General features: G+C 58.3%; 5 protein-coding genes and 1 non-coding gene across 6 annotated transcripts; 5 read left to right on the top strand and 1 right to left on the bottom strand.

Annotated features, from left to right (window-relative positions):
• Window positions 1-1,974: 1,974 nt before the first annotated feature.
• On the bottom strand, window positions 1,975-3,700 carry K452DRAFT_300312 (uncharacterized protein; the record flags this gene model as incomplete). Its single annotated transcript, XM_033542322.1, has 2 exons — window positions 1,975-3,020; window positions 3,079-3,700. The coding sequence occupies 2 exons, from the start codon at window positions 3,698-3,700 to the stop codon at window positions 1,975-1,977; spliced, it is 1,668 nt and encodes a 555-aa protein (XP_033394950.1).
• A 2,919-nt stretch (window positions 3,701-6,619) lies between these two features.
• On the top strand, window positions 6,620-6,691 carry K452DRAFT_t116. Its single transcript has one exon. It is a non-coding gene; the product is annotated as a tRNA-Met (tRNA).
• Window positions 6,692-7,249: 558 nt separating this feature from the next.
• K452DRAFT_300311 (uncharacterized protein) lies at window positions 7,250-12,140 on the top strand (the record flags this gene model as incomplete). Its single annotated transcript, XM_033542321.1, has 3 exons — window positions 7,250-7,852; window positions 7,907-12,052; window positions 12,120-12,140. The coding sequence occupies 3 exons, from the start codon at window positions 7,250-7,252 to the stop codon at window positions 12,138-12,140; spliced, it is 4,770 nt and encodes a 1,589-aa protein (XP_033394949.1).
• Window positions 12,141-13,327: 1,187 nt separating this feature from the next.
• On the top strand, window positions 13,328-15,224 carry K452DRAFT_300310 (GMC oxidoreductase; the record flags this gene model as incomplete). The annotated part of the gene is made up of 3 exons (XM_033542320.1): window positions 13,328-13,367; window positions 13,432-14,145; window positions 14,209-15,224. 3 exons carry the CDS (start codon window positions 13,328-13,330, stop codon window positions 15,222-15,224), a joined length of 1,770 nt encoding a protein of 589 aa, XP_033394948.1.
• A 461-nt stretch (window positions 15,225-15,685) lies between these two features.
• Window positions 15,686-16,647, top strand: K452DRAFT_254446 (uncharacterized protein; the record flags this gene model as incomplete). Its single annotated transcript, XM_033538323.1, has 2 exons — window positions 15,686-15,737; window positions 15,803-16,647. Coding segments are annotated over 2 exons (897 nt in total), but the record flags the coding sequence as incomplete, so codon positions are not given.
• Window positions 16,648-17,166: 519 nt separating this feature from the next.
• On the top strand, window positions 17,167-18,514 carry K452DRAFT_360499 (uncharacterized protein). The gene is made up of 2 exons (XM_033546343.1): window positions 17,167-17,469; window positions 17,519-18,514. Exons 1-2 carry the CDS (start codon window positions 17,266-17,268, stop codon window positions 18,341-18,343), a joined length of 1,029 nt encoding a protein of 342 aa, XP_033394946.1. The 5' UTR covers window positions 17,167-17,265; the 3' UTR covers window positions 18,344-18,514.
• Window positions 18,515-18,857: the final 343 nt, after the last annotated feature.

Genomic DNA, 18,857 nt, shown 5'->3' with positions numbered 1-18,857 from the left:
AAGGCGGTGATCTTTCTCTCTCTCTCTCTCTCTCTCTCTCGATATATATACAAACACGTATTACGCTTATTCTCGCGCACACCGCGCCGCACAGGCACAGCACAGCACCTCCAAACACGCCTACATGGACCAGGTACCTAGGCAATGTATTCGTTTCCGCGCCTCCTACCACCACCACGGCACGGCACGGCGCCGCGCCGCCCTACCAACCCCCCCCCCCCAACCAGCTTACGTAGTCGAGTTAGTCGAATCTATAGGACCTAGGTGGGTAGCAATACCAGCCACGCCACGCCACGCCACGCCACGCCCTTCCTAGCAACTAGTTGACTTCGACTTCGACTCCAGCGGCTGCAGCGGCTCCAACGTCAACTCTATCTACTCGTGCCCTTGATGTCCAGCCCATGCACCTACACAGCCCTACCTTGTTATATCCGTCTATATGATGCCTTGAGCTGCGATACGCTTTAAGAAGAAGAAGAAGAAGAAGAAGAAGAAGAAGAAGACCATTCATCCATCCATCAATCCATCAAACAGGGCCATTGCCCCTACCCCTACCCATTTAATCCAATACCAGCCCAACCCATCCCAGTCCAAGCCAGACATGTCCAAGAAACGACACGAAACTCAACGAAACTCAAGAAAAGCGTAGCAATAACAGTGTAGCGTAGCGTAGCAGACGAACCTCGCGCACCCACCGCCACTCCGTCTTTATTGCGTATGCGCTGCGTATGCGTATCTCTGCACACCCGCACCTAGGTAGGTAGGTGAGGTGTGGGTATAGGTAGGTGGGTACCTATGCAAGCAATCGAATCCGTCCTCCCCCTTCACTCTCCACTCCTCACTCCCCTATTTATCAATAAATCCACACTCCGTACCCGCAACCCACACTCCGCATCCACAACCAGACATTACGCTTCCCCCCTCCTTCCTCATGCCAGCCAGCCACCAGCCAACGCAATGCACCCCCAACCCCAAACGTGTGTGCCCCAGAGCCAACCCAACAGAAAAGAACAAACAAAAAAGAAAGCAAAAAGGAACAACAACAATACCTAGGTACCTTAGTAAGTCCCCCCAACCCAACCAGCCACTAACAAACGCCGCACCCCCCAAAAAGAGAAAAGATACCTAAACGCCTTGGAGCAGCGAATGCTCTGCTTGCTCTGCTTGCTCTGCTCTCTCTCTCTCTTGTCCTGTCCCGTCCTGTCCTGCCCTGTCCTGTCCGTGCCAAACAAACCAGTGCGCTGTCCGATTGTCCTGTCCGATTGTCCTGTCCGATTGTCCCCTCCCTTTGTCCCGTCTCTTTGTCCCGTCCCTCCTGTCCGTCCATTCGCTGTGGGTGTGCCGTGACCGTGACCGTGACCGTGACCGTGACCGTGACCGTGACTCCGACTTCGACTCTGACTCTGACTGACTCTTTCGTGCCCGTCGTCGTCGTCGTCGTTGTCACTGTCGTTCGTCCTGCCCATCGGTCTCTCTGTCCGTCCATTCGATCAAGTTTCGACGTGTCAAGGCCACAAATACCGTTGTCTGCGTCCTTCACCGTGCGTGCAGAGACACGTCCGCCAGCCAGCCAGCCAGCCCTTTTCCTCGTGCAAGAGATTATGCGTACGTGCTATCGGCGGCCCGTCCGCGTGCTTCCTTCATTATCTTCGATCGATTGTGCTCGCTCGTTCGTCCAGGTGCAAATGCGAAGTAATAGTAGTAGTAGTAGTAGTAGGCAGGCAGCCGGCTGCGCAGGCGATGCGTGGGCCCCAAAAAAGCCGCGACGAGCCCGCCGCCGCTCCCTATCCCGCTCGAAAGTAACCACCGCCGTGCAGCAGCAACAGCAGCAGCAGTCGCAGAAGCCGCAGAAGTCCCGTCTCCTCTTCCTCACTTCCTCCCCCTCAGGACCATCTCCGCGTAGCGCGGCCCGATGAGGCTCCCACCGCCTCCACAACCACCGCTACTGCTACCACCGCCGCCGCCGCCGGCTAGTCAACTGCCGCTGCTGGGGCTGCTTCCGCTTCCGCTTCCGCTTCCGCTGCTGCGCTTGATGACGAAGATGCCGACTTCGACGCCGTTGCTCGGCTCGCCGTACTCGTACTGCTTGTGGTTGACTCCATCGAGTATCTCCTGGATCAGGTTCGTGGGCATGATCTCTGCGTCCGCCGGCACCTTCTGCGCCATCCGGAAGTACTTGCTGACGGCGGCGCGCACGCGCGGCTTCTCCTGCTTGATCCACCAGTCCGACGCCCACTCCTTGCGCCCCAGCCGGACCTGTTTCTTCTCCGAATGCACGACCGAGAAGCTCGTGCGCGCCCCGTTGAACCGGTCCAGCGAAGTGTTTTCGTTGCTGAGCCGGTGGCAGAAAGCTCGCAGCCGCTCTGCCATGTCTTCGTATTCGTACAGGTGGTTCACCGCCTGCATCCGCCCCAGCGAAGCACCGAGATCGGCCGAGAGGTCGTGCACGACGTGCATGGCACGCAGTATGGGATCCAGAATGGGCCCGAGATACTCGCTCGTGAACGTCTTGGCGCCCGTCTTTGTGGGGTACAAGAAGATGAGCGTCCCGTTGTCCGGCGACAGCTCAACAAACCGGTCGAGGAGGAGGGAGCGCGACCCGTTGGTGGAAAAGAGGCCGGCGAATTCGCTTGCGCTCGTGGGCGGGATGTAGCGCTCGACGATGGAGACGTCGACGGTGCCGGGCGCCACGGCGGGGCGTGGAGAGCGCAAAACCTTGGCGTCGCCTTCGTAATTGGTCACTGGCACGGCACTGTCAAAAACCTTTGTGGTGAAGTAGTCGTCACCGCCGATGACCGGGCCGGGGGTGCTGGGCGGAGACGTGGGGAGATCGGCCATATTGAAGCGGCCGGGGACGGCGTGAAAGACATTGATCCAGACGGTCGATCGCGGGGGAATGGCCTCGTGAATGGCCTGGATGATTCGAGGAAAGGCCTGGCCGGTGGGAGAGGGACAAGGCAAGGCGTGCGACAGGACTTTGACAGAACTGTTGCAGGCGCCGGCCGAGTCGAGGTTGGCGACTGGCATATGAGATTAGCAGCGGGCGGGGAGGGTCAACATGGTAAACGCAGCGCTCACCGATGGCGCGCAGGCTCTCGTGCAGCCAGGACTCGTCGTCGTCGGCCTCGTCACCGTCGTCGTCGTCGCTGGGCGGCCCCGGGCGGATGGCCAGGTCGGCGGCGGGATTCGAGGGCGGCGTCAACGACTTGGCGCGGTCGGAGTGGTCAGGAGGAGAATCCATGGCGGCGGCGCGCACATGGGCAAAAGAGCCCCAGTAGTTGACAGACGGGTCGGGCGGCGGGGTCAGCAGGTCGATGGATTGCTCGTAGGATTTTCGCTCCCGCTCGGGGCCGGGCCTAGGAGGGCTCTGGGCATGGAGGGGATCCTCCGGTTTGGACAGAGGCCCGGCGCCGACGGGCGAGAAGCCGCGTAGGGCGGTGGCGGGGTGAAAGCGGTCCGGGTGAGGAGCAGCTATTCCGAGCAGGTCGAACGACGGCAGGCGCAGCTGATGGCGATGATGAGGCGAGGCGGCAGCAGCAGCAGCAGCAGCAGCGGGTAGCGCGAGGTCGGCTTGTTGGTTGTCGGTGGGCGAGAGCTGTTCATGGCCGTGGGCTAAAGAGAAGGCCTCATCGGCAATGTCACCTTCGGCGGGCAGGGCGGGCTGCAGATCCACCAGCAGATCAGGTCCGCACCAGTCCATGAGGCGATTACCTAAGAGCGAGAGCGAGGCAGTTGGCAGAGAGGGCAATAGCAGTGTGGTGAGGCAGTTGGAAAAGGAACGGCGAGAGGAGAGCGAGGGTCTCGGCCTGCCATGGACCAATTGTGGCTGCGCGCGCCGGATGGCCTGATGTGCGCGAGGCCCACCAGCCGTCAAGGGGGTTGCGCGTGCGTGCGGGGCGCGATCGGGGGCTGGGGTTGGGCTTGGTAGTTGGAGGCGGCGTGGGTGTGCGTAGGCGGTGGGCGCAATGTGGGCTGCTGTGGGCTGGTTGTGCGTGTGTGTGTGTGGTGGGTTGCTGGGTGGCATGGAGAAGGGCTGGCTGGGGCTGGGGCCGGGGCCTGGGGGTGGGAACATGCAGGGTCGTCCGTCGTCGTCCGTCTTCTAGTACTAGCTTCTGCTTTTCCCGTCTCTTCCACACTTTTGTCGCACAAACGCTGCAAACAGAGACACCAGCCACATACCTCTGTACATGCACCGCCGTCAAATATCGTTGCAGTCGCAGTCGCAGTCTCAGTTGCAGTCGCCGTCGCAGTCACTGCCGTGTCGTATCCATGGCCAGGGCCATGCCATCCTCCTCTTTCCGAGCCTGGCGTTGATCGCCAGGCACCCGCCATCCATCTCGCTCGACTCGGCCCATCCATCGCAGGGAGAGGTTTGGTTTGAAGAGAGTGTGTGGCAGGTAGGTACTGTACTCGTATGAGTGCTGGAGATCCCCCGCGGCATGACGTCGCTCGCAGCCGCATTTTTCTTTTGGCAGCCCACCTTCCCGCCCTCTCCACCCCCGCCGCCTAGGGTCGGTCCGGTCGATTATAGCTGCCTCGTTTGCACCCCTGCGTCCTGCGATGCTGCCTGATCGTCGTCCGCACTGCTCTCTCCTCGTCTGGCGCGCCGCCCTGTCTGTCCAAGCCTGCCCGACCCACATGCTTGGGCGTCGGTGCGTCTCTTCATGTGCTCGCGTGGCCGCGTCGAGGGCCATTGGAAGAGCGGCGGAAGACCACGGCAGCCGTGGTGCCAGCATCGGCATCATAACATATCAACACCTATCCAGCATCAACACCAATCACCAACGCTAGTACTAACACCTTCCCCTTTTCTTCACTCTGCTGGCTCCCCGCGTTCCGCGGCAACTATGTTTCCGTTGCAAGGAACATTGATTGCTCCCTGAGGACCCCCCAGAAGGCTATCCACAATCGGACCAAAAATATTTTCCTTCGCTTACTCGATACTCTTACGACAGACGTTAGCACCAGAAGTCTCTGAAGGATCCGGTCATGCCACCTTCACCATGCGGTTGTCAAGATACTCAAGGTCTAGCAAATCCAACTGTCGGCCAGACAGGAGTTTGTTCAATCTGTAAGGAGATGGACTCGGTGACAATGCAAAGAGGCCCTTGCACCATCACGAGACAGTCGATTCGACTTGACAAGGACCCGCGGTGAAGGGCGCCACGTCCAGTCCGAGCAGGTCCGACCTTGTCCAATTACCGCTTGCAAGGACACGAAATCCCTCGCCGGCGTACCTACGTCTGCAGCCTCACTCTATCTATTTTTATGCCTGTCAAAAAATGCTGAAGAAAAAGTTTGCTCCACCAATAGCACCCCTGCCTTGGTTTGTTTCCGGTGTGACTGGGGTGCTTTCCCATTGCCCCGTTCAAGCAGGGCCAAGCGACATCGGGCGATATTCGCTGACAGCTGTCGGCAATCGAAATTTGATTGGTGGGGCAAGCCCAATTAGGACGACACGGCCAACGGCGTAGGAATTTCCATCTCAGTTTCATACGGATCTGAATCACACTTGAGAGGGTATCAATTACGGCGAGAAGAACAGCGCCATGGCAATAATGATCTACATCAGCAGCGAAGACAAGATTATCGTGACTGAGTATGCCCAGCAGATGACTGACACGGAAACACCACTTATTCACGCCTCCAAACATCCGCAATCCATTCCGAAGGCTCGGCACAATCAGATATACACAACAGCCTCTTCCACACAGCGCCCTCACATCCAACCCCGCTCCCATCCACCTCTTCAGCACGCACAGCCTTTTCCACTCCCTCCGCTCCATTCCATACCCATACCCACACACGCAAACCCAGCCCACTTTCTATTCCACGTCCACCCATCCTTCACTGCCTACCCATCACGTTTTCCTGTCGCCACGCACGCACGCACACACGCAGCGATCCCTCGTGGCGGCCTCTATGTACCCGCTGCACATGAATTCTCAAGTGCTAGACAGACAGCAGCGAGGACGCTATATACAAAACTAGTATTCGATCAACCTCTTTCTACCTGTTCCTTACTGTTCCCTTATTTTCTCTCCTTATTCCTTATCCATACAACCATATACTCTTCTCGCTTCTCCGCCTTTTATACACAAAACGCTCCCCTCGTATCAAATACCCCTACTCCGCCAACCAGACTCTCTACCACCATCCTAAAAGCTAGTCAAGATTTAGTGTTCTTAATTGAAGATATACATAACAAAATAAGAAAAACAGTAAAAATAGTAAGAATTATAATTTCTTTCAAACTTAACGCAGTATAAACGCAGTAAAACCGATTCGATTTCCATGTTAAGCCGCGGGCGTACGTAGCACATAGGCAGGCACGGCAGGGTGGCTGAGACAGACGACTGCAAGGGCCGAGAAGGGGCGAGACTGTCTGGGGGCGTGCGTGCGTGCTTCAGCCGCACTAATCTGTACGCTTGGCTGAGCGGCTACACGGCTGTGGGTTTAGTGGCTGGGTGTGTAAGCATGCGCTAAAGTGTGCTGAGGTTTGCTTTGGTGAACTGTATCGCACCCAACTGGTGACCTGGCCTGGCGTAGAGTGGTGAATAAATTGGAAGTTTATATTTATAAGCCTCGAAGCTTACGTCATCGAAGCTTGCATCGAGAAAGCTGCGTGGCGCAGCGGAAGCGCGCCGGGCTCATAACCCGGAGGACAATGGATCGAAACCATTCGCAGCTAGATCAGTTTCTTTTTTTATTTCTTTTTGCTTAATTAAATTCTAACAATTAGTGATTGTTTCTTGTTAGAGATTTCTTTTTCAAAAGTATTTTTGTATTGGTTGGTGATAGGTGGCGGGAGGGGTCGAATTCAGTGGTGCGCATTTCTTTTTGCGGTTTTTGGCGGCGCTACATAACTCACGCACGTTCTGCCGGCCAGGCCTCATCATGGAGATGTAGAAATAATATGAATATAATTTGCTCGCGAATCGGAGCCGGGAAACGTATTCGGATCCGATGCTTTGTACGCAGTACGACATGTATAGTGAATTAGGTTGATGGAGGCATGGATGCGCGCAGGTGGTGATGCGGGTCGCGGCGGCGATCCGAAACCGCTCCGAGGCTCTCAAACTTTCTGACAGGACCGCTTTGACTCAACACCCCGCAACCTAAATCGTACGATCGCCGCCTCTCGAGCAATTGCTAGATTCTGGCAGCGCCCGCGATCCAGTGCGCCGTCATAGCAATTGACACCTGAGCGCACGGCTCCGCGCCGCCCATCGAACCAACCAACCCCGCCATGAACAGCTCCGAGGGCCAAGAAGGCCCCACGACGGTGCCCATCCTGGGCAAGGACAACATAGTCGTCGAGTACGGCCTGTTCGACAACTACGTGGCGCGCGACCTGCTGGCCAACATCAAGTCGTCGACCTACGTCCTCATCACCGACACGAACCTCAGCCCCCTCTACCTCTCCGCCTTCGAGCAGAGCTTCCAGCAGCATGCCGCCGAGCTGGCGCCCACCGCGCGCCTCCTGACGCGCGTGATCCCCCCCGGCGAGACGTCCAAGTCGCGGTCGACCAAGGCGGCGGTGGAGGACTGGCTGCTGCGCCAGGGTTGCACCCGCGATACCGTCATCATCGCCTTGGGCGGTGGTGTCATTGGTGATATGATCGGCTTCGTCGCGGCGACGTACATGCGTGGTGTGCGCTTCGTTCAGGTCCCGACCACCCTTCTGGCTATGGTCGACTCGTCCATCGGCGGCAAGACGGCCATTGACACCCCCGCGGGCAAGAACCTCGTCGGCGCCTTTTGGCAACCGGAGCGTATATACGTCGACCTGCAGTTCCTCGAGACGCTGCCGAAGAGGGAGGTCATCAACGGCATGGCCGAGGTTGTCAAGGTGAGTGCGTGGCAGGGGACGTGGTAAAACATGGCACGCGGCTGACTTGTGTAGACTGCGGCCATCTGGGACGAGACCGAGTTTGCGGCCCTCGAGGACAACGCCACGATCATTATGAAGACTATAAACAAGAAGCCCGTTGAGGGTCAGCGCCGCATGGCCGACATTGCGCCCATCCTGAAGCGGATAGTTCTGGGATCTATCCGCGTCAAGGCGGGTGTCGTCTCCGCGGACGAGAGGGAAGGCGGCCTGCGCAACCTGCTCAACTTCGGTCACTCCATTGGCCACGCCATGGAGGCCATTCTTACCCCCCAGATCCTCCACGGCGAGTGCGTCGCCATTGGCATGGTCAAGGAGGCCGAGCTTGCCCGGTACTTGGGCGTCCTGTTGCCCGGCGCCGTCGCTCGCCTGACCAAGTGCATTGCGAGCTACGATCTCCCTACCTCGCTCGAGGACAAGACCGTCCGCAAACGCTCTGCTAACAAACACTGCCCTGTCGAGGAGCTTATCTCTATCATGGCCGTTGACAAGAAAAACGATGGCCAGAAGAAGAAGATTGTTCTCCTTTCCGGCATCGGCCGTACCCACGAGAAGAAGGCCAGCGTTGTCGCTGATGCCGACATCCGCATAATCCTCTCTCCGAGCGTCTGTGTCCACCCCGGCGTTTCTGAGGGCCTGAACATCTCCTGTACTCCCCCAGGATCCAAGAGTGTCTCGAACAGAGTCCTGGTCCTGGCTGCCCTTGGCTCCGGCGAGTGCCGTATCACCAACCTGCTTCACTCCGATGACACGCAGTACATGCTCACTGCCGTCGGCAAGCTCGGTGGCGCCACCTTTGCTTGGGAAGACGATGGCAAGGTCTTGGTTGTCAAGGGCAACGGTGGAGATCTCAAGGCTAGCCCTGATGACTTGTACCTGGGCAACGCTGGTACCGCATCGCGTTTCTTGACCACCGTTGTAGCGCTGGCCAAGGAGTCGTCGGTGTCGTCGACTGTCTTGACTGGCAATGCCAGGATGAAGGAGAGGCCCATCGGCCCTCTTGTCGACTCTTTGAGGACCAACGGCGTCTATGTTGACTACTTGGAGAAGGAGGGCAGTCTGCCTTTGCGTATCGGCGCTTCTGGCGGCTTCGAGGGTGGCAACATCGACCTCAAGGCCACTGTCTCGTCGCAGTACGTCTCCTCCATCCTGATGGCTGCTCCGTATGCCAAGAACCCCGTCACTCTTCGCTTGGTCGGCGGCAAGGTCATCTCCCAGCCTTATATCGATATGACTATTGCTATGATGGCTTCCTTTGGTGTCAAGGTCGAGAAGTCCACGACCGAGGACAACACCTACCACATCCCTCGCCAGAGCTACGTCAACCCGTCTCACTACGAGGTCGAGAGTGACGCCAGCTCTGCTACCTACCCTCTGGCCATTGCCGCCATCACCGGCACCACCTGCACCGTCCCCAACATTGGCTCCGAGTCTCTGCAAGGTGACGCGCGCTTTGCCGTGGACGTGCTCCGCCCCATGGGTTGCACTGTCGAGCAGACCGCTACCTCGACGACCGTGACTGGTCCTCCCCGTGGCCAGCTGAAGGCTCTGACCGAGGTCGACATGGAGCCCATGACTGACGCGTTCTTGACGGCCTCTGTCCTGGCCGCGGTTGCGACCAGCAACGGCGAGACTGCCACTACCACCATCAAGGGTATCGCAAACCAGCGTGTCAAGGAATGCAACAGAATTGCCGCCATGAGGGTGGAGCTAGCCAAGTTCGGCGTCGTCTGCCGTGAGCACGATGACGGTATCATCATCGATGGCCGTAGCTACGAGCTCGAGACGCCCAAGGAGGGCATCTACTGCTACGATGACCACCGTGTGGCCATGTCTTTTGGCGTCCTTTCTCTGGTTGCCCCTGATGCCGTTCTCATCCTCGAAAAGGACTGCACGGCCAAGACCTGGCCCGGCTTCTGGGACATTCTGTCTCTGCAGTTCGGCGCCCGTCTTGAGGGCCACGAGCCCGAGACGCCCGTTGGGCACTCCGCTGTCAAGAAGACCAGTGCTAAGTCAATGTTTATCATCGGCATGAGGGGCGCCGGTAAGACGACGACGGGTGGTTGGGCGTCGAAGATCCTGGGCTGGCCGCTTGTTGACCTCGACACTGCTCTGGAAGAGCAGGTTGGCAAGTCCATTCCGGAAATCATCCAGAACCACGGCTGGGAGTTCTTCCGCGAGGAAGAGCTGAAGCTTCTCAAGAACGTCATGGCCGAAAAGGGCACTGGTCACATCCTTGCCTGTGGTGGTGGCGTTGTCGAGGTTCCTGAGGCGCGGGACCTCCTCCACGGCTGGAAGAAGGATGGCGGCAACGTGCTGCTCGTCACCCGCGACATTGAAAAGGTCATGGAGTTCCTCGGCACCGACAAGACGCGCCCGGCGTACGTCGACCCGATGATGAGCGTTTGGTTGCGCCGCAAGGACTGGTACCGCGATTGCAGCAATTTCCAGTTCCACAGCCCGACGGTCGAGGAGACCGGTCTTGCCGCCACCCTGGAAGACTTTGCGCGCTTCCTCTCTGTCATGACGGGAAGGGGCACGACGCTGCAGGACATCAAGCGCAAGAAACAGTCTTTCTTCGTCTGTCTCACCTCGCCGCAGGTTGCGCCACTTGCGGAGAACTTGGACAAGATTGTCGTGGGCTCTGATGCGGTCGAACTTCGCGTCGACTTGCTTGAGGACCCCAACGCCACAGACGGCATTCCGACGCATGAGTTCCTCGTCGAACAGATTGCTGTTCTGCGCTCCTGCATCACTGTTCCCTTGATCTTTACGATCAGGACGAAGAGTCAAGGAGGCAAGTTCCCTGACGGCGCGACCAAGGAGGCTCTTGACCTTTACAGGCTGGCGATTCGCATGGGCTTTGAGTTCATTGACTTGGAGATTACCTTCCCCGATGACCTGCTGCAAGAGGTTGTTTCCACCAAGGGCCACAGCCAGATTATCGCTTCACACCACGACCCGAAGTCGGAGCTGTCGTGGAGCGACGGTTCGTGGATCTCCTACTACAACAAGGCGCTGCAGTACGGAGATGTCATCAAGCTCGTGGGCGTCGCCAAGTCCGTTCGTGACAACTTTGCTCTGGCCGAGTTTAAGGAGTGGGCGGAGAAGACGCACCCCACGCCTGTTATCGCCATCAACATGGGCACGCACGGCAAGCTCAGCCGCATAATCAACAACTTTATGACTCCCGTCACGCACCAGCTGCTGCCGGGCGCATCGGCACCAGGCCAGCTCTCGGCGGCCGACATCCGGCACGGGCTGTCGCTGCTGGGCCAGATCGAGCCGAAGCAGTTCTTCGTGTGCGGATACCCGGTGAGCCAGTCGCGGTCGCCGGCGATGCACAACACGCTGTTCCGGGAAACGGGGCTGCCGCACCATTACCGGCACGTGGAGACGAACAACGCGGCAGAACTGGCGCAGCTGCTGCGGCAAGCGGACTTTGGCGGCGCGTCGGTCACCATGCCGCTGAAGCAGGAGATGCGGCCGTACATTGACAGCGTGGGGCCCGAAGTCGAGATTATCGGCGCGCTGAACACGATCGTGCCCGAGGAGGTCACGGACGCGGCGGGTAACGTCTCCGTCCGCCTCGTCGGCCAGAACACCGACTGGCAGGGCATGGTGCTGGTGCTGCGCAAGGCGGGGGCCCCCAGCGGCGCGGCGGCACAGGGCCAAGCGGGCCTGGTCATCGGTGGCGGCGGTACCGCCCGCGCGGCCATCTACGCCCTGCACGCCATGCAGTACAGCCCTGTATTCGTGGTCGGGCGCTCGCCAGACAAGATGGCCGCGCTCGCAGCCTCCTTCCCCGCCGCCTACGACGTGCGCGTCCTCTCTGACGCGGCGGGCGCGGCCGCGCTCCCTCCCGCAGAGGTCCCGACGGTGGCGATCGGCACCATCCCCGCCGACCAGCCCATCGCGAGCAATATGCGCGAGGTGCTGTGCGGCGTGTTTGAGGCTGGCGGGGCGGGGGCCGCCGCTCTCCAGAAGGCCCCCGGTAGGTTCTTGCTTGAGATGACGTATAAGCCGCCGGTTACGGCGCTGATGCAGCTTGCGGCTGATGCGGGTTGGCGCACGGTTAATGGTCTGGAGGTCTTGGTTGGCCAGGGCGTGTATCAGTTTGAGCGCTGGACGGGTATTGCTCCGTTGTATGATGTTGCTAAGGTGAGTGCTGCCGGTGTTCCTGCCGTGCTTTGATTCTGTTGGGGTGGTGCTAATTCTCTGTGTGTAGGCTGCTGTTATGGCGGAGTAGGGGTGTATACAGTGATGGGATTGAGTGGTGGCGTGTGTGGGTGGGGCGGGTGTGGGTGTGTTGAGTAGAGGGGAAAGAGATGGAGATGTGTGGTGACGGTGCTGTAGACGGAGGTATATACGTAGAAGTCGCAATCTAGAGAGTTTGCAGGTTTTGGCATTCTTCGCTTTTTGTATCTCTTCCTCTTTTTCTTTGGGCTCTGATGATGCTGCTGTTTTTTTGTTGCTTTGCTCGTTTGCTTGCGCGTGGACGGTGAGGCGTTGATGTGAGGTAGCAGGACGGGGGTTGGGTGTTTGGGTTCCTTCGACTGGGGGCGGGGATGGAGGGTGTTGGTGTGGCTATGGTAGTTTTAGGAGTAGGTTGTGGTGTTTGCTTTTTTATTTCTCTTTTCTGTTTTCTTTTTCGTTATTGCTTTTCTTTTCTTTCTCTACTTTCTATTCCCCTGTCTATCTCGTACAAACATCTCCATCTTTTCCCTACACTAGGTATTCCCTTTCTATTCCTCTCTTCCGTTATTTTCTTTTTCTTAGTCACCTAACACTCGCCCCTTTAACCCCACTATCAGCCTTAAAAGCTGACACACCCACACCCACCCACTCAGACACACTCAACTCCACACCCCTTGCATACGTAGTATGTGCCTCACCCACCTGCACCTCTGACTAGGCAGGCATACGTACCTATTCTCGCACCCTCGTATTCCCTCAACGAAACAAGCAGACGAGTCAAAAGATCAGCACACCCTGACACCCCCCCGGCACCGGCGATCACCCACGCCGCGCCGCTCGGCGGACCTTCCTCCGCGATTGAGCTCGGTTGAGGTTTCGTGACCCCGCGTCTTGGTTCCTTGGCTTTGCCCCACTATGCAGGCACTCACTATGCGAGTACCCACGTTATGCGACTGCGGGTGCGCACTGCTTCATCAGCGTTACTCAGGCGGTGTTGGGCGGGGTTTGTGAGCTAGGGATGTGATGGCGGCGCTCGATGGGGTTAACTGGTGTGGTGTGCTTTGCGCTGCAGTGCTCCGCGGAGGAGGGGCTGGTGCTGTTGCTCCGCGGACTGCAGGGCTGCTAATGCTGCTGCTACTGCTGCTGCTTATTAGGTGAGGAGAGTGCTCTTCTTCTTGCTCTCTTTATCGCTGCGTGCTTTCTTTCATTGTCGTTCAGTCATTGTTTTACGCGCCCGTCATGCCCACAGACGAGCACTACGACTTCATCATCGTAGGAAGTGCGTCCGCCCCTCCAGCCCCACCAGCCAGCAGCACTCAACTAACCCGCCCGCACACACGCAGGCGGCCCCGCCGGCGCGACGCTCTCCTCGCACCTCGCGCGCACTCCCGCCGCGCCACGAATCCTACTGCTCGAAGCTGGCGGCGCAAACCCGACGCCACACATCCTTGCCGACCGGTACACGACGCTAGCGCGCGGCGACGGCAGCAACTGGAACTACACGACCACGCCACAAGCGCAGCTCAACCACCGCCGCATCGACTACTCGCGCGGCCGCGGCCTCGGCGGCTCCTCCGCTATTAACTTCGCCGTGTGGACGAAGGGCCCGCGCGACGACTACGACGAGTGGGCGCGGCGGGTCGGGGACGATGCGTTTGGCTGGGCGAGCGTCAGGGAGCGGTTTAAGCGGCTGGAGAGCTATGATGGCAGCGCGTTGGCGGGGGCGGGGTATGTGCGGCTGAAGGAGGGCGCGCATGGCGTCGCGGGACGCGTGCCCGTGTCGTTTGCGCAAGGCAGGGAGTGGGGCTTTGATGAGAGCTTGGTGGCGGCGGAGAGTATAAGGCTGCAAAGGAACTTGGACCTAAATTCTGGTGACCCGATTGGGGTGGGCCCGGTGCCGGCGACGGCCAGGAACGGCGTCAGAGCTACGGCCAAGACGGCGTTTCTGGATGATGCGCCGTGGAATCTGGTCGTGAAGATGGAGGCGCTGGTCCAGCGCGTGCTGTTTGATGCCGACAAGCGCGCTGTTGGCGTCGCGCTCGTGGGCGGGCAGACGTGTATGCCTTCTTCCCCTTCCCCTTCCTCTCCCTCTCCACAACCACCCCGACTAACCCAAGCAGACTACGCATCCAAAGAAATCATCCTCTCGGCCGGCGCCCTCGACACGCCCAAACTGCTGATGCTGTCCGGCATCGGCCCCTTAGAACAACTAACAGCCCACGTCATCCCCCCCATCGTCCCCCTCCCCAGCATCGGGCGCCACCTCGCCGACCACCCCATGCTGCAACTCTCGCTCCAGCTCCCCCCCAACACAACGCCGCGCCCCTCGCTCTTCAGCTGCGCGCCCGCCCTCGCCGCCGCGCGCGCCGCCTTCGCCGCCACCGCCTCCGGGCCCCTCACCTCCGTCTACAACAACCTGATCCTCGGCTTCGGAAAGCTCGCCCACCTACACACGCACCCCGCGTTCCTGGCCCTAGACCCAGAAACAAAAACACACATGTCCCGCCCCACGGTCCCGCACTTCGAGCTCGCGGCCCTCGGGCCGGTGCTGCACCCCTCTGCGCGCGCCGAGAACGACTACTTCCCGCTCTTCGTGTTTCTGATGTCGCCAAAGAGCGAGGGCTGCGTAAGCCTGGGTAGTAGCGATGCGAGAGACCCGCCGGTGTGTGACCCTCGGTTGTTTGAGCAGGAGGTCGATCGCGTGGCGGTTGTTTTGGCGGTTAGGGCGGCGATGCGCTTGTTACAGGCGCCGGTGTTGAGGGAGTTTGGGGTGGGCGTGTTGAGTGCGCCCGGGGGGTTTGAGGTGGGGGAGGGGGTTGCTGATGAGAATGTTTGGGAGTGGGTGAGGGAGAACGCGGGCACGAGCTGGCATATGTGTGGGACGGTGAGGATGGGGAGGGCGGAGGAGGAGGTGGGTGGTGGGGAGGGTGGTGGAATTGATGGGGAGGGTGATGCTAATGGAACGGCCGTGGATAACAATTTCAAGGTAAGGGGCGTCAAGGGGCTTCGGGTCGTCGACTGCAGCGTTTTGCCATTCGTGCTGAACTGCCATTTGGTTAGCGTGGCGTACTTGGTGGGGGAGACGGCAGCGGAGAAGATTGTGGTGGAGTATGGCCTGGATTTGGAGGGCACTTAGGGGTTGAGTGAATTGTTTTGAAGTGAAGATGAGGTAGAATGGGAAAATATCTATGGAGTGGAGCTGTTTAGGTGGTTTTGATATGACTGTTAAGGGAAGGGAAAATAGAGGGAGGCGGTGTTAAGTAAAAATAAGCCTTTGTGTTAACGAAATTTCTGGCTTTAATATCCTTGATGTTCTAGGTCTTTTGGGCTCAGTGTTAAGCAGTAAAGAGATGTGAATGATAAAGGCTGGAGGTGGTTTGTTTGCTGCTAAGAGGAACGCTTCACCCAAACCCTTTGCGGAATAAAGGCCAGCAAGGGATTAAGCTTACCCGCTAGCTTTCGCGCTACAGATTGATGAAGGGCAGATGACGTCGAGAAGTTTCCCGACGAACATCGAACATAGAAAAGCATGGCCAGCCCCCATGAGACGTAACTCTTCAAGCCCAACCCAGTTCCATGCTCCGAGCAGCAACAGCAATGGCATCAAGCGGAAAACGCATCGTCTTCACCGGCGGGACCGGCAAAGCAGGTGCGCAGCCTTGCTCTGGGTAGCACACCCCACGCACCCTAACCCAACTCACATATAAACACCAGGGCGGCACGTAATCCCCGAACTGCTCAAACGGGGGCACAAAGTGCTGAACCTCGACCTCAATCCCCTAAACCACCCCGGCGTCTTCGACCTAAAAACGGACCTCACCGACAGCGGCCAAGTCTTCAACGCACTAACCACGCACTTCGACTTCAGCGGGTACGACGACGCCCTTGTCCCGCAGCCCCCCGACGCTGTCATCCACTTTGCCGCCTACGCGCGCAACATGCTCGTCCCGGACAGCGAGTGCTTCCACGCCAACGCGACGGCGACTTACAACGTCATCGAGGCCGCGTGCAAGCTCGGCGTCAAGAAAATCGTAATCGCGAGCAGCGAGACCGTCTATGGCGTGTGTTTCGCGCAGGGCAATGCCGACTACCACGCTTTTCCGCTGGAGGAAGACAGCTATGATTGCGATCCCATGGACACGTACGCCCTCTCGAAACTTTGTGGAGAGCGTGTGGCCCGCGGCTTTACGCGCAGGTTCGGCGTCGATATCTATGCGTTGAGGATTGGCAACGTCGTCGAGCCGCACGAGTACGAGCGCGATTTCCCCCGCTATCTTAAGGATCCGGGGTGCCGGAAGCGCAATGCCTGGAGCTATATCGATGCCCGCGATTTGGGCCAGATGTGCGATCTTGCTGTCAGGAAGGATGGGCTGGGGTTCCAGATCTTCAATGCGACGAATGATACGATCACGACGAAGGTGCCGACGAAAGAGTTTTTGGAGAAGACGTGTCCAAGGACGCCGTTCATGAGGGAGATGGGTGAGTGGGAGGCGCCGTTGTCGAATCGCAAGATTAGGGAGGTGCTGGGGTTTAAGGAGGAGCATAACTGGCGGAAATACTGTGAGCCGTGAAGGGCTCTGAATTAAGTCGATCGATGTAAGCAGAGAACCATACTTGGGTGCTTGCGTCAGGTAAGTTAGTGTCCAACAGTAAATCACTGTAGTTTGTTTCTAAACTGTAGTAGTTACCTCGTATCTTTCTACCTATCTTCTATAAATTGTATAGGTTATCCAGACGAACTAGTTGCTCCAAATCGCATTGAGATGGACTCTGGCTGCCACAAAGAACGATGTTTGTATCGTAACAAGCGGGACATTCTTCTTTCATTATTCTTTCATCAACGTAAAAAGCCGTTTATGAGGCCCCACCTTGTTTCCGGGTACGTGCCGAATGACAATTGCAGTCCATCAAGTAAGCCATTAAAGAAACTCGTAGTTGCTTGCAAATTCATTGGCGGATCCCTTACTACTTATAGAAGGTTGCTTTGTCATTGGTCAAAGCACGGTGTTTTCGTGGCTTTCAAATAAAAAAGCGGAGATCAAGACCCGTGAAGCGGGGCACATGACGCTACTCCAGTGACCTGTACTTATAGCATACCATCGTCCGGGAAAAGGGACATCTGGTGCAACTCCAAAGCCAATTCAATCCTTTGTCTGAGACGTCTAAACCATTCAAAAATGACAGGAAAGAAAGTCTTCTACATCGGCCCCGGCTTCATCGGCTGGAACGTCGTCGAGCTTCTCGTGAACGAGGGGTACGACGTGACGGCCATGGTGCGCCGCAAAGAACACTCTCTCCAGATCGAGAACACGGGCGCCAAAACCGTGTTCGGCGACCTCCACGACAAAGACGTGATAACGAACGAGACCGCCAAAGCCGACGCACGCCTCCCCCCTCTCTAATCCCACCACCACACTAACACGCCCCCAGATCGTCATCCACACGGCCACAGCCGACGACCCCGTGTCCGTCGAGGCCGTCCTGGCCGGGATCTCGCGCCGCGCCGCCGCCAACGCGCACACCATCTACATGCACACGTCCGGGACCTCGGTCATCAGCGCGCCGACCCCCGACCGCATCTACGCCGACAGCGACCGCGCCGCCATCGACGCCCTCGCGGACGACGCGCCCCACCGCGCCATCGACCTGAGCATTGTCCGCAAGGCCGCCGAGCTCGGCTCCAACGCCAAATGCGCCATCATGATGCCGCCCGACATCTACGGCTTCAACCCCGTGCACGGCCGGCTGTCGATCCAGCTGCCCACGCTGGCGCGCTTCGCCCTCGTCCATGGCTACGCCGGCCATGTCAAGAAGGGCGCGGGCGTCTGGTCCGCCGTGCACGTGCGCGATCTCGCGCGCGGCTATCTCGTGCTTCTGCACGCGCTGGAGCAGAAGCCCGCAGAGTGGGTGTTGGAGAACCCGTATTTCTTCTGCGAGAACGGCAGCGAGTTCTCCTGGAAAGAGGCGAGCGAGCGCATTTCGGCGGCGCTGCTGAGCGCGGGCCGCATCGCTGTCAGCCAGGTTAGGGAGATTGGCGAGAGCGAGTATGGCGAGCTGTTTGGGCCGGCGACCGAGGTCGTGCTCTGGTCGAACTCGCGGAGTCGTGCTGTTAGGCTTAGGGAGCTGGGCTGGGAACCGCGAGAGAAGGGCGTTTTTGAGAGTTTGGTGCAGGATGAACTGCCGGAGATTTTGAGGGATTGGGATGCTAGGACTGCGGATCAGAAGACTAGTGCGTATGCGGCGAGGGTGGCTTAGGTGCTGCTTTACGCTTTACTTTGATGTGAATGATATGGCGTGGTCCTCGGAGGTTTGCGAGGCTACGATATATTCCCAGCCGTGAGTATGGATGCCATGTTTTTTTTAGCCTGCTTATAAGGTTGATAAGAACTAGAAGGAGGAATCATAGATATAATTTGGTACTATAGTATTCGCATGGTGTATGGCTCTGTCTTACTCCTACGGATCCGTAAATTATAAGCCCGTTGCTGAGGCAGCGTACCCTGTACCTACCTATTCCTAAAAAGGAAGGCGAAAAACTTGAACTGGGCGGGCCTCCATAGCTCGTCTTGCAGGACGGGGCAAGTCAATGAAGGGGCCGAAAAGCAACACCGGCTAAAATTTCGTACTACGTATTCCTGCAGCCTGTGCTACGGAAGCTATCGATACATTGGATAACAGCTCTTGTCGGTCCCACAATAACCATGCATCTCTGGAACCATGCGCCCAAGGCTGCAGCTTTGGGGGCCGCTTCAGTGCATATTTATAGTTT

This window comes from Aplosporella prunicola (assembly GCF_010093885.1).
Source record: "Aplosporella prunicola CBS 121167 unplaced genomic scaffold K452scaffold_20, whole genome shotgun sequence".
Lineage (NCBI taxonomy): Eukaryota > Fungi > Ascomycota > Dothideomycetes > Botryosphaeriales > Aplosporellaceae > Aplosporella > Aplosporella prunicola.
The sequence above is the reverse complement of the archived record's forward strand: the minus strand, read 5'-3'. Positions and strand labels throughout refer to the sequence as shown.